Source organism: Erinaceus europaeus, chromosome 8 (assembly GCF_950295315.1).
Source record: "Erinaceus europaeus chromosome 8, mEriEur2.1, whole genome shotgun sequence".
Classification (NCBI taxonomy): Eukaryota; Metazoa; Chordata; class Mammalia; order Eulipotyphla; family Erinaceidae; genus Erinaceus; species Erinaceus europaeus.
The window spans coordinates 18541369-18568093 of NC_080169.1; the positions used below are offsets into that span (position 1 = coordinate 18541369).

Genomic DNA, 26725 nt, shown 5'->3' on the forward strand with positions numbered 1-26725 from the left:
AGGTCGTCTGCCAGGATGGAATCATGGTAGCATCTGCAACTTGGTGTCTGTAAGGCTGTAGAACATAAAGTGAGACAACTTGGTTAATCATCAGGAACCAAAAAGTAGGAATAGAGCAGATGATATTAGGGATCTTAGGGCAGAAGAAAATAGAAAGTTCATTTTAGGCATGCTCCTAGGGGCACACAACTAGGGTGGTTTTGCTTGAGTTTGATAGCTAGTCTGAAGTTGGATAAAAATATTGTCTGAGGTGGCGCACCTGGTTAAGCACACATGTTGCCATGTGCAAGGACCCAGGTTCGAGCCCCTGGTCCCCACCTGCAGGGGGAAGGCTTTGCCAGTGGTGAAGCGGGGCTGCAGGTGTCTCTCTGTCTCTCTCCCTCTCTGTCTCCTCCTTCTCAATTTCTGACTTTCTCTATCCAATAAATAAATAAATAAATAAAGATAATAAAAATTTAAAAAATATATTGTCTGGGGAGTCAGGCGTAGCGCAGCAGGTTAAGCACATGTGGCATAAAGTGCAGGGACTGGCATAAGGATCCCGGTTCCAGCTCTGGCTCCCCACTTGCAGGGGAGTCGCTTCACAGACAGTGAAGCAGGTCTGCAGGTGTCTGTCTTTCTCTCCTCCTCTCTGTCTTCCCCTCTTCTCTCCGTTTCTCTCTGTCCTATCCAACAACGATGACAACAATAATAACTACAACAACAATAAAAACAACAAGGACAACAAAAGGGAAAATAAATAAAATAAAAATTTTTAAAAAGTTGAAAATATATATATTGTCTGATAAAATGGTGTCAGAGTGGAGAAAAAGGCTAGAAAGTTGAATTAGGGCAGGGAGTAGCTCCCGTTCTTAAAAAAAAAAACAAAAAACAACTCTGTGGATACAATGAACTATTTACCTCCATCCACCTGACCCAGGGCATATATATATTTAGCACCAGAGCCTGTGTAACCTCTGAGCCCCTATTGGTCTGAGCTCACAGCTCATGTTCACAGCTGGGAACATTGCAGGCTGCACTCATTTTAGGACCAGTCTTCCTTGAGTGGCAGGGCAGGACACCCCAGCTTCCTTTCAGAGACTTGAGGCTGTCCCTACCATCACTGCTTTAAGGTGAGGGCAAGGTCCTGGGAGGGCTCACAAGATAACTTCTGATGACGTTCCTTGTGGAAGGGACCATTGTCACCACCTCTTTCTACATGGGTCATTACGTGAAGCCTACACAATAGTTATGACTGATGTCAATTGTCACTTAGTGGGTGACAGTCTCTGTGCCAGTGCCTCCCATGAACTAGCTCCTGTGACCCTCACAACAGCTCATTAATACTGTCCCTACTCCTCTCTATCTCCCTCTTCCTTCTGCTTCTCTCTGTATCTATCACAAAAAGAAAAAAAGAGACATGGTTTCCAGGAGTGGTGGGTTTGTTGATTTGTTGTGCCTGTAATGAGCCTCAGTGATTATTCCCCTTCCCTCCACTTTACAACTGATAAAACTGAGGCTCACGATTAATAAATGGAGGAACCTGAGTTCAAAATTACTATATCACAGTAGAAAACCTGATTTAGACCGACAATATATTTCTCAAAATATAAAATTGAGGGCATTGAGACCCTGGGTCCATGCTCCCAGAGGGCTAGAGAATGGGAAAGCTATCATGGGAGGGGGTGGGTTATGGGGTTTGGGTGGTGGGAATTGTGTGGAGTTGTACCCCTCCTACCTTATGTTTTTGTTCATTAGTCCTTTCTTAAATAAAAAATTAAAAAAAAATTGAGGGCATTGAGTGTGTGGGCACCTTCTTCTGTAGCTCTCTGCTCTGGAATGATGATGCCTTTAGAATGAACCATATCTAGCAAAGCTGAATGAGAAACACTTGTCTCATTTAACTGACAGTACTAATCACTGTAATAACTATTTTACCAGTAAATTTAATTTGACAGACAACTGTGATGAGTATTTAACACATTTCCTTGTTAATTCCCTGAGGCAGCCATCCCTGGAACACTCTGTGTGTGCTCTAGATGAATTGTCTTGTCAGAATGAATTTCTTCATAGACCTGAGAAATTACTTCTCTTAAGTTGTCTTTCGCACTATTAATTTGAAGACTCATGCTGAATGGAGAGGAAGTGAAGGACTGCTGTTTTCCTGGTGCTATGACACATATACATATGGGTGGGGGTGCAGCCTGTACCAGCCACATCACAAAATTCTTCCTAAACTGCTCCCTCAGCCTCAGACTCTAATCCTTCTCTTCCTACTCTTCATTCTAAATTCTTCCACTTTTTTCTTTTTCTTGACCGGAACACCGCTCAGATCTGATCAGGCTGATGGTGGTGCCAGGGTTTGAACCAAGAACCTCCAAACCTCAAACAGAAAACCTTGTTGTATAAACAAACCACTGTGCTGGGTTATGCAAGTGAATTTTAAGCCTGAGGTTCTGAGCTTTCAGGTTCAATCCCCAGCACTACTACCATAAACCAGAGCTGAGCAGTGCTCTGGTTAAAGCAAACAGACAACTATGCAATCTATGGCTAATTCCTCCTTGAGGATTCAAACCCAGCCCCCTGGGGCAGGGCAGGAGGAGAGAGATAGAGAGAGAAGGAGAGAGGCAGAGAGATGCACACAGCCCTGCTTCACCCCTCATGGAGCTTCCCCTCAGCAGGTGAGAACCCGGGTCCTTGTGCACTGTAATGTGAGTGCTTAACCAACAGCACTATCACCTGGCCTCCAATAAACCTCACTTAAAAATATTTTATTGGGGGAGTCGGGCGGTAGCACAGCTGGTTAAGCGCAGGTGGCACAAAGCACAAGGACCGGCATAAGGATCCCGGTTCGAGCCGGCTCCCCACCTGCAGGGGTGCAGGGGAGTCGCTTCACAGACGGTGAAGCAGGTCTGCAGGTGTCTATCTCTCTCTCCTCCTCTCTCCATTTCTCTCTGTCCTATCCAACAACGACAACAACAATAATAACTACAACAACAAAACAACAAGGGCAACAAAGGGAATAAAATAAAATAATTTTATTGGGGGGTTGGGCGGTGGCGCAGTTGGTTAAGCGCACGTGGCACAAAGCGCAGGGACCGGCGTAAGGATCCCAGTTAGAGCCCCCGGCTCCCCACCTGCAGGGGAGTCGCTTCATGGGCGGTAAAGCAGGTCTGCAGATGTCTATCTTTCTTTCCCCCTCTCTCTCTGTCTTCCCCTCCTCTCTCCATTTCTCTCTGTCCTATCCAACAACAAAGCAACGTCAACAATGGCAATAATAACCGCAACAAGGCTGCAACAACTAGGGCAACAAAAAGGGGAAAAATGGCCTCCAGGAGTGGTGGATTCATGGTACAGGCACCGAGCCCAGCAATAACCCTGGAGGAAAAAAATATATATTTTATTTATTATCAGACAGAGAGAAATTGAGAGGGGATGGTAAGATAGAGAGGGAGAGAGACAGAGAGACACCTGCAGCCCTGCTTCACCACTTGTGAAGCTTTCCCCTGCAGATGGGGACCAGGGACTTGAACCTGGGTCCTTGAACACTACAATGTGTGCGCTCAACCAGGTGCGCCACCATCTGGCCCCAATAAACCTCTTTTTTTAATAATTTTTTAAAATATTTATTTTATTTATTTTTCCCTTTTGTTGCCCTTGTTGTTTTATTGTTGTAGTTATTATTGTTATTGTTGTTGTTGGATAGGACAGAGAGAAATGGAGAGAGGGGGGGGAGACAGAGAGGAGGAGAGAAAGATAGACACCTGCAGACCTGCTTCACCGCCTGTGAAGCGACTCCCCTGCAGGTGGGGAGCCGGGGTTCGAACCGGGATCCTTATGCCGGTCTTTGTGCTTTGCGCCACCTGCGCTTAGCCCGCTGTACTACAGCCCGACTCCCAAACCTCATTTTTAAAAAGATTTATTTATGTAGTAGAGAAAGACAGAGAAGGAAAGAGATAAGTGAACCAGAGTATCATTCTGGCATATGTGATGCTGGGGATCAAATTCAGTACCTTAAGAGGCCAACAATTTTTCCACTGCACCATCTCCTGGGCTACATGGATCCTATCTTATGCCTTCTTGAAATCCTGTAATGTTAACAGCAAAGATATGAAGTTTAAACCCACAGGGGGGAGTCGGGCAGTAGTGCAGCGGGTTAAGCACACGTGGCGCTAAGCGCAAGGCGTAAGAATCCCGGTTCAAGGCCCAGGCTCCCCACATGCAGGGAAGTCGCTTCACAGATGGTGAAGCAGGTCTGCAGGTGTCTGTCTTTCTCTCCCCCTCTCTGTCTTCCCCTCTTCTCTCCATTTCTCTCTGTCCTATCCAACAACAATGACATCATCATCAACAACAATAATAACCACAACAATAAAACAACCAGGGCAACAAAAGAGAATAAATAAATAAAAATATTTTTAAAAAATTAAACCCACAGGGATGGTAAGCAGAGATCATTATAAAGTAATACTGGAGTTTAGAAAGTGGGTAGATACTTGTCAATTCTCTTAATAGACCTGAGAACATTGTATCTGATGTCAGCAGTGGGGAAAACAAGGAGCCATCTCAGATACTGTGGGATCCTTGAATGACTCAAAGGAAGGGGAGATGGAAGAGGAGACTGAATATATGTTTTGTGTTTGAAGTTACATTAAGTAGATAACTCTTTAAAAACTATATGTGTGGGAGTCGGGCGGTAGCACAGCGGGTTAAGCGCAGGTGGCGCAAAGCACAAGGACAGACATAAGGATCCCAGTTCGAGCCCCCGGATCCCCAACTGTAGGGGAGTCGCTTCACAAGTGGTGAAGCATGTGTGCAGGTGTCTATCTTTCTCTCCCCCTCTCTGTCTTCCCCTCCTCTCTTCATTTCTCTCCTATACAACAACAACAATAACTACAACAATAAAACAACAAGGGCAACAAAAGGGAATAAATAAATAAATAAAATTTTTAAAAACTATGTGTGTTTAGGGGGTCAGGTTGAGTACGCACATTACCATGCACAAAGACATGGGTTCAAGCCCCTGCTCCCCACCTACAAGGGCGGATGCTTCACTAACAGTAAAGCAGGTTTTCAGGTGTCTCTTTCTCCCTCTCAACCCCTCTCTCCTCTCTATTTCTCCCTGCCCTATCAAATAAAATATAAAGAAGAGGAAAAGGAGAAAAAGGAGGAGGAGGAGGAGGATGAGGAGGAGGAGGAGGAGGAGGAGGAGGAGGAGGAGGAGAAGAAGATGATGACAGTGGCTTCTTAGGAGGGGTGGATTCTTAGTGACAGCACCAAGCCCCACCCTGGTGGAAACAAAAAATTAAAAAAAAATTATATGTGTCTATAAATAGGATGGGGTAATTTAAGGGGAAAAGATAAAGAGGAAAAAGCAAAACAGTTGTCAGGGTTTAAAACAGTTATCAGAGGGACAGGGTGGTGGCTCATCTGACAGAACGCACACATCACCATGCACAGGGACCATTACCAGGTTCAAGCCCTTGGTCTCCATTTATAAGGGGGAAGTGTTATCTCTTTCTCTTTGTCCATATTCCTCCTCCCTCTCAATTTCTCTCTGTCTTGATTACAAAAGGAGGATAAATAAATATAGTCACAGAGTGGTGGATTCATCATGCAGGCAGACTGAGCGACAGTGCTAAACCTGGTGGAAAAAAGCAAGGGAGGGAGGGAGAGAGGCTGTGCAGTGGATCACCCAGCTGAGTGCACACAATACCCACCAAGCACAAGCGCCTGGGTTCAAGCCCCCAGTCTCCACCTACATGAGAAGAGTTTCACAAGCAATGAAGCAGTGCTGCAGGTGTCTCGTTTTCTCTCTCTCTTCCTCCCTCCCTCTCCCTCTCTCTCTTTCCTCTCAATTTCTCTCTCCTATCAAATAAGTAAATATAGTTTTAAAAGAAAAGGGAAAGAAGAAGTCTTAAAAAGCAGAATTTTGAAGGTTATTAGGTGGAGAGATAGAGCAAGAGTCAGCACCGCCCAGAGCCTTCCCTAGTTTGTGATCCTCGCCCGCGGTGCTCAGGGTTGAACCTAAGCTATACACGTGGCACGGCCTGTGCCCACTTCAGCAAGTGCTCTCTCCAGTCTGGTCCTCATAGTTGGGAGTTGTTTTTCCAAAAAAAAAACTCCTCTCTCTCTCTCTCTCTCTCCCTCTCTCTCTCTCCTCCCCCCCCCCTCTTTGTAGAAACAAAGAAGGCAAAGACAGAGAGCCAGAGAGTGGACGCCTGGCTTGGATTTGGGTAGTGCACAGCACAAAGCCACACACTATCCAAGTGAGCTATTGAGTGTTCCATTTATTTATATTGCCACCAGGGTTACCTATGGGGCTCAGTGCTTGCACTACAAATACACCACTCCTGGTGACCATTTTTTCCTTTTTTAAAAAAAAAAATTTCTATTCTTTTTTTAAAAAAAATTTATTATCTTTATTTATTGGATAGAGACACAGCCAGAAATCAAGAGGGAAGGGGGTGATAGAGAGGAAGAGAGACAGAGAGACACCCGCAGCCCTGCTTCACCACTTGCAAAGCTTTCCCCTGCAGGTGGGGACGGGGGCTTGAACCCGGGTCCTTGTGCACTATAACACGTGCACTCAACCAGGTGCGCCACCACTTGGCCCCCTCTATTCTTTTTTTTAAAATTATTTATTTATTTATTCCCTTTTGTTTCCCTTGTTTTATTGTTGTAGTTATTATTGTTGTTATTGATGTTGTCGTTGTTGGATAGGACAGAGAGAAATGGAGAGAGGAGAGGGGAAGACAGAGAGGGGGAGAGAAAGACAGACACCTGCAGACCTGCTTCACCACCTGTGAAGTGACTCCCCTGCAGGTGGAAAGCCGGGGGCTCGGAACCGGGATCCTTACGCTGGTCCTTGTGTTTTGCACCGCCTGCACTTAACCCACTATGCTACCGCCCAACTCCCTAATTTTCTATTCTTTATAATTGATAGGACAGAGAGACATTGAGAGGAGAGGAAGAAGCAGGAAGGGACAGAGAAAGACATCTGAAGCACTACTTCACCACTTGTGAAGTGCCCCAGCCCCCGCAGGTGGGGACCCTGAGCCTGAATCAGGGTCCTTGTGCATGGTAATATGTATACTCTATTGGGTCTGACACTGCCCAGTCCAGAGTTATTGGAGCTTTAAAATTTTTTATTGTCTTTATTTATTTATTTGTTAGACAAAGCCAGAAATCAAAAGGGAAGGGGGTCATAGAGAGGGAGAGAGACAGAGAGACACCTGCAGCACTGCTTTACCATTTGTAACATGTGTGTGTTCAACCAAGTACGCCACCGCCTGGCCCCAGAGTTTTTTTGTTTTTTTTTTAAGATTTTATTTATTTATGAGAAAGATAGGAGGAGAGAGAGAACCAGACATCACTCTGGCACATGTGCTGCTGGGGATCGAACTCAGGACCTCATGCTTCAGAGTCCAAAGCTTTACCACTGCGCCACCTCCTGGACCACAGCCCCAGAGTTTTAAAATGAGGTGTTTGAGAGATCTGGAGAGAGTTCATTTGGTACAGTGCACACTTTACCATGCACACAAACCTGAATTTGAACCCCAGGTCACCACGAGTCCAGTACCCAGTCTTACCCAGCATAACTTTGTTTTTTTTTTTTTTTTAGTTTTTTATTTATAAAAAGGAAACACTGATAAAAACCATAGGATAAGAGAGATACAACTCCACACAATTCCCACCACCAGAACTCCGTATTCCCTTCACCTCCCTTGATAGCTTTCCTAGCTGACCCTGGGATTATGGACCCAGTGTCATTATGGGGTGCAGAAGGTGGAAGGTCTGGCTTCTGTAATTGCTTCCCCACTGAACATGGGTGTTGGCAGGTCGATCCATACTCCCTTCCTGTCTCTTTCCCTACTGGGGCAGGGTTCTGGGGAAGCAGGGCACATTGGTGAGGTTGTCTGCCCAGGGAAGCATGGTTGGCATCATGTTAGCATCTGGAACCTGGTGACTGAAAAGAGAGTGAACATATAGAGCCAAACAAATTGTTGACTAATCATGAACCTAAAGGCTGGAATAGTTCAGATAAAGAGTTGGGAGTGGGGAGTATTTGTTTTGTAGATAGTTAGCAGGCCTATTTTAGTTATATTCCAAAGAGTCCATGACTATACTAGTTTTTTTTTTCCTGAATCTGACATCACCAGCATAACTTTGAGCTGCTTATTCTTTCTCTTGACATCAGTATACTTTTTCTCAGGGTAGAGATAATGCTTTGCATTTCATTTTTTTCAAACGAATGATCAAAATATAACTTCACATATGTATTTTTCAACCACAGAAGAAACTGAGTCCTGCTTTGCCCAGCCCAAGCCAGGTACACCGGGAAGAGAACCTACTGTTTATGGCAAAGTACTAAAGGAAAGTCTTCCTCCACTAGAGAAGCTCAAGATTCCTGCGGTGTCTACAGCTAATGGTGTCAAAGCCTTCAGTGAACAGCCCCTGGTGAAGGGTGATGGAGACCTACCTGGAACTACTGAGAAGATTCAACCTCTAGACGGGCCCAAGGAGTGTGAGCCACCCCAGCCAGATAACAAAGATGACATTCCAGGGGCAGAAGAAGAGAAGGAGGATGTGACAGCAGTGACAGAGATTCAGCCTGTAAGAGGTAATGTTGAGATGGAATCTTCTGGAACCAAGCTTCAGTCTTTGAGGGTAGCAGGCAAGCAGGAGCCAGTAGAGGGTACTGAGAATCCAGAAATTGTCAGAGAGCTAAACCCTCTAGGAAAAGCCGAGAAAAACCTTCCTCTGGAAGCAGTTGGAAAGCCACAACCTGAAGAAGTAATAGAAAAGGATGAGCGGCCCCAGTTCCTGCAAACAGTTTCCAAGAAGATGAACTCTCCAGAAATACTGGGAGAAACGCAACTTGTGGAGACGCTAGAAGAGCCAAAACTCCAAGAAGCAGTGGGAAAAGATGAACAGCCCCAGTACCTGGAAGCAAGTCACCAAAAGAATGAATCTCTGGAAGTACTGGAAGGAAGTCAGCTTGTGGCAAGAGCTGCAGAGAAGGAAGGGCTACAGAACGCTTCTGTCGGGCCAGGAAACACGGAGCAGATTCAACCTGAAGGCATTTCGGGGATTGCTGAGCACCCAGCAGGAATTATAGCATCAGAACCAAATATGGATGTGGTCGGGACAGTCCACACGGCTGGAGAGGGCCAACATGTTGAAGGTAAAGGTGATCCTGACAAAGATTCAAGGTGTTTAGACATAAGGAATAGTCTCTGGTGTGAGTTAGATAGCATAATGGCTATGCAAACAGACTTTCTTGCCTAAGGCTTCAAGGTCCCAGATTCAATCCCCCAACACCACCATAAACCAGAGCTGAGCAGTGCTCTGGTTAAAAAAAAAAAAAAAAGTCTCTGGGGACAGATGAGGGCTACACTACCACTACACAGCCAGTGGAATCTCTTATTTCAGGTGGTTGAATTTTATTTGAACCAAACCAAAGCAAGTTCCATATCTGAAAGAACAGGTTGTTTTTTTTTGTTTCTGCTTTTTTGTTTTTCCTAGCGCGGCGGGTTAAGTGCACATGGCGTGAAGCTGCAAGGGCCAGCGTAAGTATCCCAGTTCCAGCTCCCAGATCCCCACCCGCAGGTGGGTTGCTTCGCAAGTGGTGAAGCAGATCTGCAGGAGTCTATCTTTCCACCTCTCTGTCTTCTCCTCCTCTCTCAGTTTCTCTCTGTCCTATCCAACAATAACAACAGCTATGACAACAATAACAACTACAACAAGCACAACAATAAGGGCAACAAAAATGGAAAAAATGACCTCCAGGAGCAGTAGATTCATAGTGCAGGCACCAAACCCCAGAAATAACCCCGGGGGCAAAAAAAAAAGTATATTTTGGGGGCTGGGCAGTTATGCAGAGGTTTAAGCGCACATGGCATGAAGCACAAGGACTGGTGTAAGGATCCTGGTTTGAGCCCCCAACGCCCCACATGCAGGGGGTCGCTTCATAAGTGGTGAAGCAGGTCTGTAGGTGTCTGTCTTTCTCTCCCCCTCTCTGTCTTCCCCATCTCTCTCAGTTTCTCTCTGTCCTATCCAACAACAGCAATAACAATAACAACAACTAGGGCAACAAAAATGGGAAAAATGGCCACCAGATGCAGGGGATTTGTGGTGAAGGCACCGAGCCCCAGCAATAACCCTGAAGGCAAAAAAAAAAAAAAGAGTATATTTTATTTATATGTATGTTTTAAAATAATTTATTTATTGAGGAAGATAGGAGAAAGAAAGAACCAGAAATCACTCAGGTACATGTGCTGCCAGGGACTGAACTTGGGACCTCATGCTTAAGAGAGCGTCCAGTGCCTAATCCACTGCACCATCTCCCATACATATATACATTTTTTAATTTTTATTTTTAACCAGAGCATTACTCAGCTCTGGCTTATGATGGTGGCCAGTATCGAACTTGGAATTTAGAATCATCAAGCATGAAAGTCTTTTTGATGGGAATCAGGCTATAGTGCAACAGGTTAAGCGCAGGTGGTGCAGAAGCAAGGACCGTAAGGATCCTGGTTCGAGCCCCGGCTCCCCACTTGCAGGGGAGTTGCTTCACAGGCGGTGAAGCAGGTCTGCAGGTGTCTGTCTTTCTCTCCCCCTCTGTCTTCCCTTCCTCTCTCCATTTCTCTCTGTCCTATCCAACAACAACAACAGCAATAGTAATAATAACAAGGGCAACAAAAGGGAATACATAAATATTTAAAAAAAGGAAAGTCTTTTTGCATAATGAATATGTTATCTCCCTTGCAAAAATATTCTAAACCATACTCTTATCTCTTATATGTCTCTTATTATCTTCTTTGGTGACTTTTTCAGGTGAGACAGGAGAAAAGGTTGAAACAGAGATGGAAAATGAGAAACTAAGCAAAAGGATTGGCGCAAAAGAAGAAGAAACAGGAGAAGCTGTGGATCTCTCAGCAACCACATAGATGGGTATGGTGATAGAAGGATGAACAGACAGAGTGTATCATAATAGAGAAGACACAACAATGGTTAAGGAGCTGGTGTTTACAGAGCGGATCTTTCAAACACTTTATGTCTTATACAGGGAATGTAATGATCCTATTCCTGATTATGTTATTCCATAAAACTGCTAAGTTTTGGGGGCCAAGCGGCGGTGTACCCAGCTAAATACACACATTAACACACTTGAGGACCTTGATTCCAGAGCCTGCTCCTTACCTGCAGGGGGAAGCTTCACAAGTGGTGAAGCAGTGCTGCAGGTGACTCTCTTTCTCTTTTCCTCTTTATCCCTCTCTATTTCTCTATCTCTATTAAAAAGGAAGGGAAAATGCATACTAAGAGTGATGGATTTGTCTTGCAGGTTATCACTGAGTCCCAACGGTACCCTGGTGGTAATAAAAAATAATAAGATACACCTTTACAACTACAATAGTCAGAGAAATTACAAAGAGGGTGTGTGACCAGTTAAAAGTGTGAGGATTTGTTTGTTTGTTTGTTTTTCCATCAAGACAAGAGGTTAGTTTCTACAAAAGGAGACTCTAAAAATGTAAACTTTTTCTTTTTTTTCCTTTTAGCAGGCCAGTACTTAGTTCTAGCTTTTGGTGGTGCCAGTGATTGAACCTGGGTCCTCTCAGCCCCTCGGACATGACAGTCGCTTTGCATAAACATTATACTAGCTTCCCAGCCCAGTGAGAACCTTTAAATATAGATGACTGGAGAAAAGAATCATCAAGATTTAGGAAGCTCATGATAAAAAAGGCTGCCAGTTATAATCACGATGAACAACATGATTAAGCAAGCAGGATAAACTATGCCTAGTATTTCTTTCCTATATCAGATAATTTAAAGCTGGTTGGAACCTTTGAAAATATATCATCTATTAACCTTCTCACTTTAAACTTCCCTACTAGCAAACATCCCTATTTATCATGATTTTTTAAATAGGGCAACACAGTCATTATCAGTGGAATGCAAACTCTGGTGCTGTTGCAAGATTAGGCATCTTCTCAGTGAAAAGTGGCACAATTTCCACATGCCATTGCAAATCAACTGTTGACTTTATATTTCTATGAGGTGTTTCAAGCAGAGTTGCCCTATTGACTGGCATCATGAGTACTGTAAAACGTATTTCAAAGGTAATACTTCTCAAGAATAAAAAACCTTAATTTGTTGACTCTATGGAGACCATTCTTTGACTCCCACCTTTTCTTTTTTTAAAATTTATTTATTTACTAATGAGAAAGATAGAAGAGAGAGAAAGAACCAGACATCACTCTGGTACCTGTGCTGCTGGGGATTGAACTCAGGACCTCATGCTTGAGAGTCTAGTGCTTTATCCACTGCACCACATCCCAGACCACTGACCTGAAACTTTTTAAATCATCATTGTAGTTCCACAAACAATATATTTTTAGTCTGCGAATTTATCTAATCAGAAGCTGATATGATATCTTTCAATATGTCATTAGTAGTCCATAGGTATTTTTCTTGATCAAAAGGTATTTTATACAGATGTCTAATAAGTAAAAAAAATGTCAAGACATTGTAAAATATGAGTGGTTACTTTAAGAAGTGGAACTTTCAGGGCCAGGTGGTGGCACACCGGGTTAAGTGCACATAGAAGTGGAACTTTCTTTTTTATCAAGGAACAGAATAGTAGGCTTAATTTATTGAGTTCTCAAAAAGACTCATTCTCTTTTATATGAATTGTCTTTTTAAAAATCCATAACATTGGGAGTTGGGTGGTAGCACAGTGGGATAAGCACACATGGCGCAAAGTGCAAGATCTGCCGTAAGGATCCCGGTTCGAGCCCCCGGCTCCCCACTTGCAGAGGCGTCGCTTCACAAGCAGTGAAACAGGTCTGCAGGTGTCTATCTTTCTCTCCCCCTCTCTTCCCCTCCTCTTTCCATTTCTCTCTGTCCTATCCAACAATGATAACATCAATAACAACAACATTGACTACAACAATAAAAAACAACAAGGGCAACAAAAGGGAATAAATAAATAATAAATAAATAAATATTTAAAAAAATATTTTTTAAAAATAAATATTTTTAAAAATCCATAACATCTATTAAGGATGTCCACTCAGATTCTTGAAAGTATAAGTTCTAAAAATATATTAGTGTATGGCTACAATATAAAAATTTTCAAACTGTTCTTTCTTTTTTTTGGGGGGGGAGAAAAACTTTGATCATTGTTGCAAAAACACTGTTTTCATGATTTGTTTAAATTTCAGATATTTTCAGTACTTTTGTCTTAAGGCTTTTCTGTGGTTGCCAAGATTTTTTTTTTTTAGTGGTGTTTTATACTTTAAAAACTTTAGTGGGAGGGGGTGTTGGTGGGGCTTTCACTGCTCCAGGATGAGTTTTTCAGATAGAAAGAGAGATGGAGAGAAGAAAGGACACCATAGCACCAAAATTTCCCTTAGTGTGGTGAGGCCAGGGTCATACGTATAACCCTCCTTAATGAGTTAGCACACATGCCTAAAACTTTTTAGTCATCATTATTTTTATTGCCACCAAGGTCATTGCTGGGGCTTGGTGTCTGCGTGACAAATCTACTGCTCCGGGTGGACTTTTTTTTTTTTTCTTCTTTCTTTTTCTTTTTTACTTGACAGGACAGAGAGAAATTGAGAGAGGAAGGGGAGGTAGAAAGAGAAAGAAATGGAGATTACATGCAGCATTGCTCCACTGTTAGTGAAGCTTCCCCCCTGAAGGTGGGGAGCAAAGCCTTTTATTCTTCTGGATACTATTAGTAGGTTTTTATTCAAAAATCTATAAAGGAAATTAACTGGGGGGATGGGCAGTGGTGCACGGGGTTAAGTGCACTTTGTATGAAGCACAAGGACCCGTGCAAGGATCAGGGTTCAAGCCCCCTGGCTTCCCACCTGCAGGGGGGTCGCTTCACAAGCAGTGAAGCAGGTCTGCAAGGGTCTTTCTTTCCCTCTCTCTACCTTCCCTTCCCCTCTCAGTTTCTGTCTGTCCTATCCAGTCAAAAATGAAAAACAAACAAAAGGCTGCCAGGAGCAGTGGATTCTTAGTGTTGGTACCTAATGCCAGCAATAACCCTGGAGGCAAAAATAAAATTGTGCACAGTCCTTGGATATTTCAAAGTTTAAATAGTACATCCAAATACTTTAACAATTGATTTCAAACAAATTAAAGCAATAAGTATCTGTAAGGAAACTCAATACACAGAGGTACACAATAAGCAGTGAAGTTCTCCCTTACCATGCTTTAGCCCTTCTAGAAAAAGAAAATGTTATTTGTGTATACTCCCTCCAACCCTCACCCCTTGCCAAAAAAAAAAAAGGCTACTGTACATATAGTTTTAACAAGTATATGTTAAACCATAAGTTTGGGGCTGGGGAGATAGCATAATCATTATGAAGAAAGACTTTCATGCCTGAGCTACCAGAGGGCCCAGGTTCAATACCCAGTACCACCATAAGCCAGAGCTGAGTAGTGCCCTGGTAATCAAAAAATTAAATAAAGGGCAGAGGTAGATAGCATAATGGTTATGCAAAGAGATTCTCATGCCTGAGGCTCCAAAGTCCCCAGGTTCAATACCCCACACCACCATAAGCCAGAGTTGAGCAGTGCTCTGGTTTAAAAAAAAAAAATTAAATAAAAAACAAATAAAATATAAGTTTGTATTTACATAGCCACATTTAAAAATACAAATGATAATTCATGTAGCACCCTGTGAAAAGTGTATGTAAAACCATCACTCTATACATTGGTATTTTTTCCTTTTGTTTTCTAGTTCTAAATCCATAAACACTGAGAGAAGATTGGCAACTTTTTTTCCAGATTCAAAATGCACATGTTGGATAAAAGACTTAAACTGTTCATAATGCTTACAGAGAAAAAGCTACCCTCGAGGAAAGATTTTCTTTTCTTTTTTTTTTCTTCCAGGGTTATTGCTGGGCTTGGTGCCTGCACCATGAATCCACCACTCCTGGAGGCCATTTTCCCCCTTTTTGTTGCCCCTGTTGTTGTAGCCTCGTTGTGGTTATTATTATTCCCATTGTTGATGTTGTTCGTTGTTGGGACAGGACAGAGAGAAATGGAGAGAGGAGGGGAAGACAGAGAGGGGGAGAGAAAGTTAGACACCTGTAGACCTGCTTCACCGCCTGTGAAGCGACTCCCCTGCAGGTGGGGAGCTGGGGGCTCGAACCGGGATCCTTATGCCGGTCCCTGCGCTTTGCACCACATACGCTTAACCCACTGCGCCACCGCCCGACCCCCGAAGATTTTCTTATCCTGGGTTTCTGTCTAGCCACTTTGCACTACAGTTTGTGTTCTGTTAAGATAGTTCCAGTATGTTCTATCCCTAACAGTGAGAGACATGTCGAGAAAAAAATTCAGAAAACAGTGCAGTTGTGGAATTTCATTTAAAATTTCCTTTAGTTATATTTTAATTTTAATTTTAGTTATGATAGAAGCAGGGAAAGGGATGGGAGGAGAGTGGGAGAGAGAGAGTGAGACACCCGCAACACTGAAGCATTTCTCCTGTAGGTCCAGCCCAAGGGCTTGAACCTGGGTCCTTGCACATTGTAACTTGTGCATTTTACCAATTGTGCCACTGCCTGGCCCCCTGAACTTCTTTAGTTCTTGTTACTTTCAATGGAAGTTAGGGAACTTCCTGGTATTACTAATTATTATGGATCCATATTTACATGTGTCAAGCTAGAGAAATTTTGTTTTACTTTAATAATACCACTTAGTAAATTTTTTTGGGGGGGACAATATTTGATATATTGCAGACTCACAATCATATTATTCATTATCCATTATTTCTATGTCTAATGGAAGAAGTTTTCAGACATCACAGTCATGTTGTGATAGTTTCTGAAGACAGGAGAATGATCAGTATATATTATGTTAGTATATATTATGTTAGTCTAAATCCCGTTGAATAATGTGATATTGACCTGAATAAACATCCCATTAAAAGAGGAATCTAGCAGCCTAGGGAGTGGTGCAGTAGATGGAATGCTGGACTCAGAAGCATGAGGTCCCAAGCTCTCAGTCTGGCATTGCATATGCCAGAGTGGTGCTCTAGTTATCATTTTCATAAATAACTATTTTCTTAAAATATAGAAAATGGTACCCATAAATCAGCCAATCAAAAATCATGCTGACGTATATGAAGAATTTCTGTATTTAGTGTTGTAATAACAAGTTAGCCAAAACACAGCTACTAAAAGAACTTTAACTCTATTGAACTACTAAGCACAACACTGCTGAATTTTTTCACACTGTAATCTACTGAAAGTAACAACAGACTGTGTAGAATGTTTCACTAATGCTTGCTATATCAGTAAATATTTATTAGGGCTACACAGAGAACAACTATGCCTAAGTATGTTAGTACTCAGCTGATTGCAGTTTATGATAAGTAATTTTGGTGTCATAGGAAAAAAATTTCAAAACTAGATATTTATTTGGAATTATTTTTATTTAATTCTAATCACTGGCCAAATAGCAGAGTGTGAAAAGATTGTAAGATCTCCTGAGCAGGAAAAATACTTTAGTGAGCTTAATACAAATTCTACATTCTATAATGCTTGTTGGTGACAAGTGATTATTAATATATGTCACATATGACTATAACATTTTTCTCAGACCTTAATATAATTTACTTGAGCAGTGAAATCTAGCCAAAGTTTTTATGAAGTAAATTTATACTGTGAGTTCAATATTTATGATTTTGATTGAACAATTATGTTTTTAGAAATAATAAAGAATTACAAAGTTCTTGGTTTAGTCTTACTTGAATTTTCATTGAAGTAACATTAATTTTGTGCTAGAATGTTGTGTTTTTCAGAAAAAAATATGTTTTCAAATTACACACTCTGGGAGCTATAGGTCCTTCTGCTATGTGTGTCGTCCAAGTTCAAACCCCAGTACCACATGAAAGAGTCGTGGCACAGGGGAACCTCTGGTGTGGTGGTGTCCTTTTCCTCTCTTTCTCTGTTTAAAGTAAAAAGAATTAACAAGTTGGCTTGTGATCTGTGAAATAACAAGATGCTCAATGTCTTGACATGGCAGTTAATAACAATAACAACAGTAATACACACTGTCAAAGTATGATCATTGAGGAAATACGTGGCCTTTTTCATCTTGCTTTCAATAGCACACTTCAAAGAGACGGCTATTTCTCTATGTTTGAAAGGTCAACCAATATGTGTTTTCACATTTAACAAAATCTAATGATGGGGTCCAGGGTGTGATGCACTTGGTTAAGTGCACACATTACAGTGAGCAAAGACCCAGGTTCAAGCCCCTGGTCCCCACCTGTAAGGGGAAAACATCACAAGTGGTGAACCAGGTCTGCAGGTGTCTCTATCTCTTTCCCTCTCTACCTCCCTCTTCCATTCTCAACTTCTCTCTGTCTCTATCCATTAATTAATAAATAAAAATATATTAAAAAGTCGAATGATGGGGAATCAGGCAGTAGCACAGCGGATTAAGCGCAGGTGGCACAAAGCACAAGGACTGGAGTAAGTTCAAGCCCCCAGCTCCACACCTGCAGGGGAGTCACTTCACAGGTGGTGAAGCAGGTCTGCAGGTGTCTATCTTTCTCTGCCCCTCTCTGTCTTCCCCTCCTCTCCCCATTTCTCTCTGTCCTATCCAACAACAATAATAATAACTACAACAACAATGAAAAACGAGGGCAACAAAAGGGAAAATAAGTAAATAAATATTTTTAAAAATGAATGATGTTCCTTCAGTGGGTAAGAAGACTCAAAAGCCCAATCCAGACACTAAGAAGTCAATAAATTTGAGGACTAGCATTTTGTCTCCACCCCTTTCATTCTAGGGAATAAATCAGAAGTTACACTCCAGGTCCAAGTGGTAGTGTACTTGGTTGAGTTACCACATTAAAGAACCCACGTTCAAGTCTTAGGTGCCTACCTTGGGGGGAGGGAATGCCTCAAGTGTGAGGGAGCAGTGCTCCCTGTGTCTCTCTTTCTATCTCCCTATCTCCTGCTTTTCGCTCATTTTTACTCTGTCCCAATTCAATAAGCAAATAAGTAAAATACAAATGAAATAAAATTTAAACAGAAGGTATGTCCTACCTATAACTATGTCTCTGAGACTCAGGCTGAGAGAACATCTAATTTCTGGTTTCCTTTCTTTTTTTAAGGTGTTTCTTTTTAAAAAATATATTTATTTATTTGTTGGATACAGACAGAAATTGAGAGAGGAGGGGAAGATAGGGAGATACCTACAGCCCTGATTCACCATTCATGAATCTTGAATGTTGGACAGTCAACCTTAAGACTAGACTTAATATTCTTTTGGGGAGAAATATTTTTCAAAAGTACTCTGAAACTCATACCATTGATATTTTTTCTTCATATTTATTTTATTTATTTATGAGGAGGAAAGAAAGAACTGGAGCATCACTCCACCTTATATGATGCCAGAAACTGAACTTATCTGCTCGAGAGTTCAACATTTTGTCCACTGCACCACTTCCCAAGTCATGGAGGGAAAATGTAAACTACTGATTCAGTTTCTTTCCTTCAAACAAGAACATTCACAGGTTTTGTTTTTTTTTTCCCTTCACCTGCAGGTGAGGACCAGGGGCTTGAACCTGGGTTTTTATGCATTGTAATGGGAGCAACTGGTTAAGACGAGATGCGCCACTCACTGCCTGGCAAGAACATTTAATTTCTGTGCTGCTGTGATGAGTTTAGGAATGGGCTTCTAAATTGAGCTGGCTCACTCAGAGGCTTCTCCGAGACTCTGCCAGAGCTCTGAGAAAATGATGCCTTTTTAAAACCCTGCTAGTCTATATATCAGGGCTTCAGACGTCTCCTAAGAGACACTGAAGCTATGGGGTTTCTGGTAGGTGTGAGCTAAAGCCCACAGTACTCTTTGAGGATTTCCCTATTTTGTGAGCCTGTGAACGTGCCCCTCCCCCACTTATACTAGTTTGAGTTGGATTTCTGTTACTTAGAAATAAAAGGGTAGTGATGTTAAAAAGAAAGACATGTTGAAATCCGCTACCATGACTGTGTTGCTGTTAAAATATTGCTGGTAGCCCTTTCAGTAGATGTTTGATGTCTTTAGATGGCTTCTCATTGGGAGCTTAGATGTTAATAATTGTTAAGTCTTCTTGATTGACTGATCCTCTGAGCATTAAGTGATGTCCATCTCTATCTTTTTTAATTTTACTTATTTTAAGGTCTATTGTGTCAGATTGAGAATAGTTGTTCCTGCCCTTTGTCATGGTGCATTGGCTTGTATGGTAGTTCTCCATCCTTTCACTTTGAGTTTGTGTTTGTCTTGTTGAGAGGTAGGAATCCCACCTAAATAAAAACAAAAGGCAAATTACATTTCCCCAGGTCTGTCAGTGCATAGATGACAGAGGATCAGAGAAAGGGATGGATCAGAGCAAACACTGTAGACATGAAGTTGGAGATATGATCCTATGTCACCTATTGGTTATAGGTTTTGTGGTCTACAAACAGACTACATCAAACTAAAAGGCTTCAGCACAGACAAGGAAGCTATTATTAAAATGAAATGACGCCCTCTGGGTGTCTTTGTCTGACGAAGAGCTAATTTCATGGTGCAAAAAGATATCATAAGACACAATATCACCAGTTCGAGCCCCCGGCTCCCAACCTGCAGAGGAGTCACTTCACAGGCAGTGAAGCAAATCTGCAGGTGTCTGTCTTTCTCTCCCCCCTCTGTCTTCCCCTCCTAACTCCATTTCTCTTTGTCCTATTCAACAACGATGACATCAAGAACAACAATAATAACTACAACAATAAAACAAGGGCAACAAAAGGGAAAATAAATAAATATTTAAAAAACACAATATCAGCAAGGAATTAAAAGTGTGCATAGATAATGAAATAAAGAAGGCCCGTTTTCCTTCCTCTATAATAATAGCAAAATTACAACAGTGTATGGAAAGTGTGCATAGTAATGGACCTGAAACTTAGACAATTTTCCATAGTAAGGAACAGATAGTGAGGACACAGAGAGAAGCCTCCCCACAAGAAGAAATTCTCTGCACTCTTTAAGTCAAAACTGGATTGAGATCTCCAAGGTATAATTTTTTAATCTTATGAACAAGGAAGGCAGAGTATATAAAAATGCTGGCAACCAAGTCAATCCAGGAGTAGGAAGAAAGAAACTAAAAGTTACAAGTCAGGGAGGAGTCTTGGCAGCAGCCTTGCTAAGGGAAGGACAGGTGGGCACCATATTGGACTGCAGTATTCCTAGTGACAGGCCCTGGGGGCAGATTCTTGAAAGAATGCTCCACCCCCTAGGCAACAGCAAATTCCTGGAGAGGAAAAGAGATTTACTAGGAACGTTAACACCTGACTGATAAATACACTGAACAGCGAGCAAATATGCAGACCTTCCAAACCATTGCCAGTCAGCCAGGAGGCTTCACTGACAGACCTACTCCCCCAGGACCCACAGAAAGCCTCTGTTCTCTTTCAGTGTAGTTGATGTCATCACCAGAAGTCAGTAGGGTTGTGTTAAGCTTAGATAAACAGACTGCAAGTCTAAACTCACGTACTTTATATACTATTGTAAGTCAATAAAATTGTATTTTAAGGGAGTCGGGCCATAGAGAACAGTCTGGAGAACTCTCAGCAGGCTAGAAATGGACCTACCCTATGATTCTGCAATTCCTCTCCTGGGGATATATCCTAAAGAACCCAACACACCCATCCAAAAAGATCTGTGTACACATATGTTCTTGGCAGCACAATTTGTAATAGCCAAAACCTGGAAGCAACCCAGAGCAAGGCCTGAGGCCCAGGGCCTGAGCAAGTTGTGGTATGCCACACCTGTCTGGCCAGATAGGCAGGCCACGACCGCGGTGTGACAAAACAGTGCGGGTGACCTGGTTGGGGAACCGGACAGGGGCCTTACAAGCTCCTGTACGGAAGACCGTACCCAAGATAGGTGGTGGACAGAAGCCTGGATATTTGTGTGGACGGATCCCTGGGTCTCCCGGTTGGCGGAAAGGCCTTGGATGGCTAGGTGGACTTGGTTTCGCTTCTGAAAGCTTACTGTTGTTGTTTATCATGCTTTATGCAGGCCACCCAGGGAATGTCCAGGAGACTCCGGAGACGCTTACAGTGCAACCCCCCAAGTCTAGTCTGGACATTCCAGATGGGACCCCACTGGATGAAAAGCCCCTTACAACAGTAAATCCCAGCACTTCAAGCCCCAATGACTTGGCTATCCAGGTTGAGCAAGGACTGAGCACTATTCTCAGAAATATTACATTCAATCATACAGACAATGGTCCTTTAGCTTTCCCAGGAAACATGTTACATAGCAACCCTGAAATGCACCTGCATATTGTTTTAGGTAGATTACAGGAAAGTGAGTTTGGCATAAGGATCAGAGCAAGGCGCCGTGTTCCCACTAGTGCCTCCCCTATTCTGGGTATTAAGGTCCAGTGCTTGGAAGGAGAAAGAATAGCCTTTTGGATAAATGAGAGCAGTGAAAGCATTTAGTTCTTACTGATAAATTGACTTTTGTCTGAAACCAAAGGGATATGGTTAATAACCCATGAAAGAACAGTATGGCTGTGCTTTCGTTTTGATGGTAGTTGTATGCCTTCAGTTCCTCCTGTCTGTGTTACTTATAAAAAATGTACCCTGCGTACTTTGTGGTCAACTGACTTGGCCAGCTTTTGATTTATGCTTCTTTGTTATGCTATTATAAAAAGAATCTCTATATCAGTAAAAGATTGCAGCAGCATTGAAACTCATGTGTCTCAGTGTTGTCTGTCGCGCCGAATCCACCTCCCACCTATAAGTCTCATTCTCCCTGGATCGGCCTGCTGAGCCCCCAGTTGGGTGGTTGGCGGCAGTGGTATATATACACAACGGAATACTACTCAGCTGTAAAAAATGGTGACTTCACCGTTTTAGGCAGATCTTGGATGGACCTTGAAAAATTCATGTTAAGTGAAATAAGTCAGAAACAGCAGGATGAATATGGGATGATCTCACTCTCAGGCAGAAGTTGAAAAACAATATCAGAAGAGAAAACACAAGTAGAACCTGAACTGAAATTGGCATATTGCACCAAAGTAAAAAATTCTGGGGTGGGTGATGGGAAGAATACAGGTCCAAAAAGGATGACAGAGGACCTAGTGGGGGTTGTATTGTTATATGGAAAACTGGGGAATGTTATGTATATACAAACTATTGTATTTACTGTCAAATGTAAAACATTAATTCCCCAATAAAGAAATTAAAAAAAAAAAAAGATCCACCTGATGATTAAAAAAAAAAGTCAAGGGAGGGGGTGGAGCCAAGATGGCGATCTGGAAACAACACCTATCGTGAGCTCCAAAAAAAAAGCAGCTTACAACTGGAATTCTCTGGAATGGCCACCAGCTTCCAGATTATACCATGATGCCAACCAGACTTTGCTGGACAGACAACCCCAACAATGTGTCCTGGAGCCATGCTTCCCAGAGCCCCGCCACACTAGGGAGAGAGAGAGACAGGCTGGGAGTATGGATCGACCTGTCAACGTCCATGTTCAGCAAGGAAGTAATTATAGAAGCCAGACCTTCCACCCCTGCATCCCATAATGACTCCGGGCCCATACTCCTAGAGGATAAAGAAAAGGAAAGCTATCAGGGGAGGAGATGGGATACAGAGTCTTTTTTTTTTCCCCCTCCAGGGTTATTGCTGGGCTCGGTGCCTGCACCATGAATCCATCACTCCTGGAGGCGATTTTCCCCCCCTTTTGTTGCCCTTGTTGTTGTAGCCTCATTGTGGTTATTATTATTGCGACTGATGATGATGTTCATTGTTGGATAGGACAGAGAGAAATGGAGAGAGGAGGGGAAGACAGAGAAGGGGAGAGAAAGACAGACACCTGCAGACCTGCTTCACAGCCTGTGAAGCGACTCCCCTGCAGGTGGGGAGCCGGGGGCTCGAACTGGGATCCTTACGCCGGTCCCTGCGCTTTGCGCCACATGCGCTTAACCCACTGCGCCACCGCCCGACCCCCAGGATTCGGAGTCTTGATGGTGGGAATTGTGTGGACTTGTACCCCTCTTATCTTATGGTTTTGTCAATGTTTCCTTTTAATAAATAAAAAATAATTTTTAAAAAGACAGCAAAACAATCAAGTATTCCATTGTGAAAACCCATTTTGCTTCTGAGGTTGAACCTCCCCAAGGTTTAATCAAAAGCCAGTTGCACTCAGGGATCCAGAATAGTGTGTAACTCAGGGGATTTACTCAAAATAACATAGTCTCTGTGCTATACTATTGATTAAAACATAGACAATGATTCTGTATTTAAATAGCAATTGGTAGTCTTCTCCTGGCCATAGTGATTTGCTCAGGTCTACAGAAGAATGAACTCAGTTTTATGTTTGTCTCAAAAACATTTAGGTATATGTTTTATGGAGGCGTATATGTGAGAGAAAGTGAGAGGAAAAGAAAAAGACCAGAAGAACACTATTGTACTCTGGCATATGAGGTGCCAGGAATCTAATCCTAGTGCTCTTACATTGAAGTGTTGTGATAGACTGATGCACCATTCCACTTCCCTATTCCTAAGCTTTTCTTTCATTTGCTTCTCATGGATATAGGAAATTGTCCCTAGACCAATTGTTATGCTCCATTTTATAAAGTGGGAAGTAGAAGGAGAGAAAGGAAATGAGAGATAAGGAGATAAATAGAGAGAAATACCAAAGCACCATTCCACCATCCATGGACCACCTTTGATGCTTATCATGCTACTCCCATGTGGTGCACCTGGTTCAGTGCACACACCACAGTGGGGAGCTCTCACAGCGAGGTTTGTTGGTGCACACTTTCTAGAGCCCTAACTTCCCTCTCTGGGACGCCCTCAGCAAATGCTATCTTCTACCTTAGGGAGGAAGCCACAGAGAGCCTGGACCTACTTGAAGACAGTGCTGAGGAGGTTTCCAGAGCCCTGAGGCCTGTGGAGCCCTTCCCTGTCTGCCCATTGGGTAGAGCCCACACCTTCTCGCCATCCCTAAGTGAGGTGGGGGTGGGGGTGGGGGGAGGGAGGAGACTCTGGCCCTATGTTGGTGTTTGGGGGCTAAGGAAAGCCTGCAGAACCCCAGAGACCTGTGTGCCTGCCTGTAGAGAGTTCTGAAATAGAACAGGGTCCCTTCTGCTCTTCAGCCTTTTAGCCTCCTCAGCCTCTTGCTCTTTCTGCCCCTCTGCCCTACCAGGGGTCCTGTCTGCATCCGTGCACAGGTGTCTGTCCCTAGCAAATTTTCTCTTGCTTACCTGAGCCTGATGTCTCTGGCCCCCTTGTTTCCCCACAGTGACTAGAGAGAAGTCTCTGGGAAACAGGGAACTATGCTCTGGGTTGGTTTCTCCTCCCATTGCAACACAGGTATGTGGCAGTGGTGAAGGGCGGATGATGTATCAATAGATGGCAGGCATAGGTACATGATACAGAAATACATGGATGACAGGTTTGTGGAGCTTGCTTGATACATCTGAGTGATGGATGGCTAGAGAGGTAGATGAGTAGACAGATGACCTATAGGTAGACAGACAAACAGACAGATGTAGAAGCAGCTGGAGGGCAAGGGCACTCCCTCCCAGGCACTGGCTTCTTTTCCTTTTTAAATGATTAATTTTCCAGCCACACATTTTATTTATTTAATTTCTTTTATTTTACTTTAGCAGATTACTGGTCAGCACTGGTTCGTGGCAGTGCCAGGGACTGAACCTAGGGCCTCAGAGTCTGTGCTTAAAAGTCTTGCACACCCAATGTGAGTCTACCTACACAAGTGGGCACTGGCTTGTGTGCCAGCCTTCCCCACAAGGAACTGAGAGACTGGAGCCTTTGCAGGGCCTGGCACTGAGGCTGGGGATGGTGGGCAGCTGCAGCTGGGGGTGCTGAAGGTGTTTGGGGGGCTGCAGTGCTAGGGTACTAGGGGGGTTCTGGAGGGCTGAGGGTGACTGGGGATCTAGGAGGGCTGGGGGGGCTGGAGTTCTGGGGGATGCACCCCTGGCTGACCACTCCCTCTGGAGCCTGTGCTGGGCGTGGTGCTGGACCTGCCACTGGGCGGCTACAGGTAGGGGTACAGGAGTGTGGGGTTGCAGACATTCCCTGGGGAGTGGCTGTGGGCTTGTCCCCTGAACCCTATGCTGCTCAGAGTCCTGCTCCTCACACCAGTGCTAGACCCCCAGGACGAGGGTGGCACTTCCTTCTGACTTCTCCAGCTCTCTCTCTCTCCCCTGTCTTTCTCATTAAAATAAAATCTTGAGAAAGAGAGAGTGATAGGGACGCTAGGCAGTGGCGCAGCGCATTAAGCGAACATGGCGCAAATAGCAAGTGCTTAAGGATCCCGGTTTGAATTCCTGGCTCCCCACCTGCAGGGGAGTCACTTCACAGGCAGTGAAGCAGGTCTGCAGGTGTCTCTCTCTTCCCCTCTCTGTCTTCCCCTCCTCACTCAATTTCTCTCTGTCCTATACAATAACAACAACAATAGCAATAACAACAACAACCATAAACAACAAGGACAGCAAAAGGGGAAAAAATAACCTCCAGGAGCAGTGGATTTGTAGTACAGGCACCAAGTCCCAGCGATAACCCTGGAGTCCAAGAGAGAGTGTGTATGAGAGAGAGAGAGAGAGAGAGAGAGAGAGAGATAGGCAATACCTTGGCATGACAGTATTGCTGTTAAATCTATTTGGGGGGAGCATATTTTAAACATGAAAACATTTTTCTAGATTAGGAATAGAAAACTAACCAAGCGAATTTTACGCCAGAGTAGAACTATATGGTAAAATAGGTGGGCGAGGGGATGCTTGGTATATGGTGATAAGCAAAGGAATACATAGATAGATAACATGACAAGTCAGTGATAGGGGTTTTATTTCAAATAGTACCATTTGTTTTTCATTCAAAATCTGTTAGTCTAAATCTGCCAGGCAAAGACATCCCAATCCAGTACTGACTGAATTTAGAAAGTTTTATGGCTTGAGACTAGAGGATATATTGGCATCTAAAAAAATGTCAGTCTTGGGTTTAGTGTACTAGTTCAGGTTCAGAAGTGATTTACTAACCTCTCCTACTGAGGTGAGGCCAGCATTTCAAAGATATCAAAATACATAGCAATTTAAAGGATTGCTTTCATGTCTTTGGAGACTAGTCACAATAAATGTGGCTCAATTGTCATTCTGTACTTTTCATCATTCATTTGATTTCTTTATTTTCTTGGCTTTTTTTTTCATGAGATAGATAGAAATTGAGAGGGGGAGATAGGTATATATAGAGAAAGAGATACTCCTGCAGCACTGCTTCACAGCTTCTGAAGCTTCCCCCCTGCAAGTGGAGTACAGGGGCTCAAATTCAGATTCTCATGCATGGTAGTTCATGTACTTAACCAGGTGCACTAGCTGCTGTCCCTCCATTCAATTTTTTATTCATTTATTTTATCACAGTATCCAGGTAATATTCTAGAATAGAGGAGTCATTGAGAAAACAAACAGACAAACAAAACCCTGTTGTTGTTGTTTTTACCAATGTAAAAGTCCTGTTCTAAACATGGTCAGAGTCTCTAATTCTGACTGTGTCCATTAAATGTGGACCTGGTATGGGGAAATACGAAGGTCATGTACTATACTGGAAAACACATTTTCATATGTTCTAACTTAAATTCTACATCAACTAGGGTACAAATGTGGTTACAAGTCTACCTGTAAACATACAATGTAAACCATCCAACTGAATTTATTATTGCTCTTTGA

At 43.0% G+C, this 26725-nt stretch overlaps 1 protein-coding gene across 1 annotated transcript in view; it reads left to right on the plus strand.

Moving 5' to 3' along the window:
- Positions 1-12757, plus strand: part of ERICH5 (glutamate rich 5) — a 29451-nt gene extending 16694 nt beyond the window's left edge. Inside the window, exons 2-3 of the mRNA XM_060196002.1 lie at positions 8273-9163; positions 10816-12757. Of these exons, the coding sequence (XP_060051985.1) occupies positions 8273-9163; positions 10816-10928 (1004 nt within the window). The 3' untranslated portion in view covers positions 10929-12757. The remainder of the gene's footprint in view (positions 1-8272; positions 9164-10815) is intronic.
- Positions 12758-26725: the final 13968 nt, after the last annotated feature.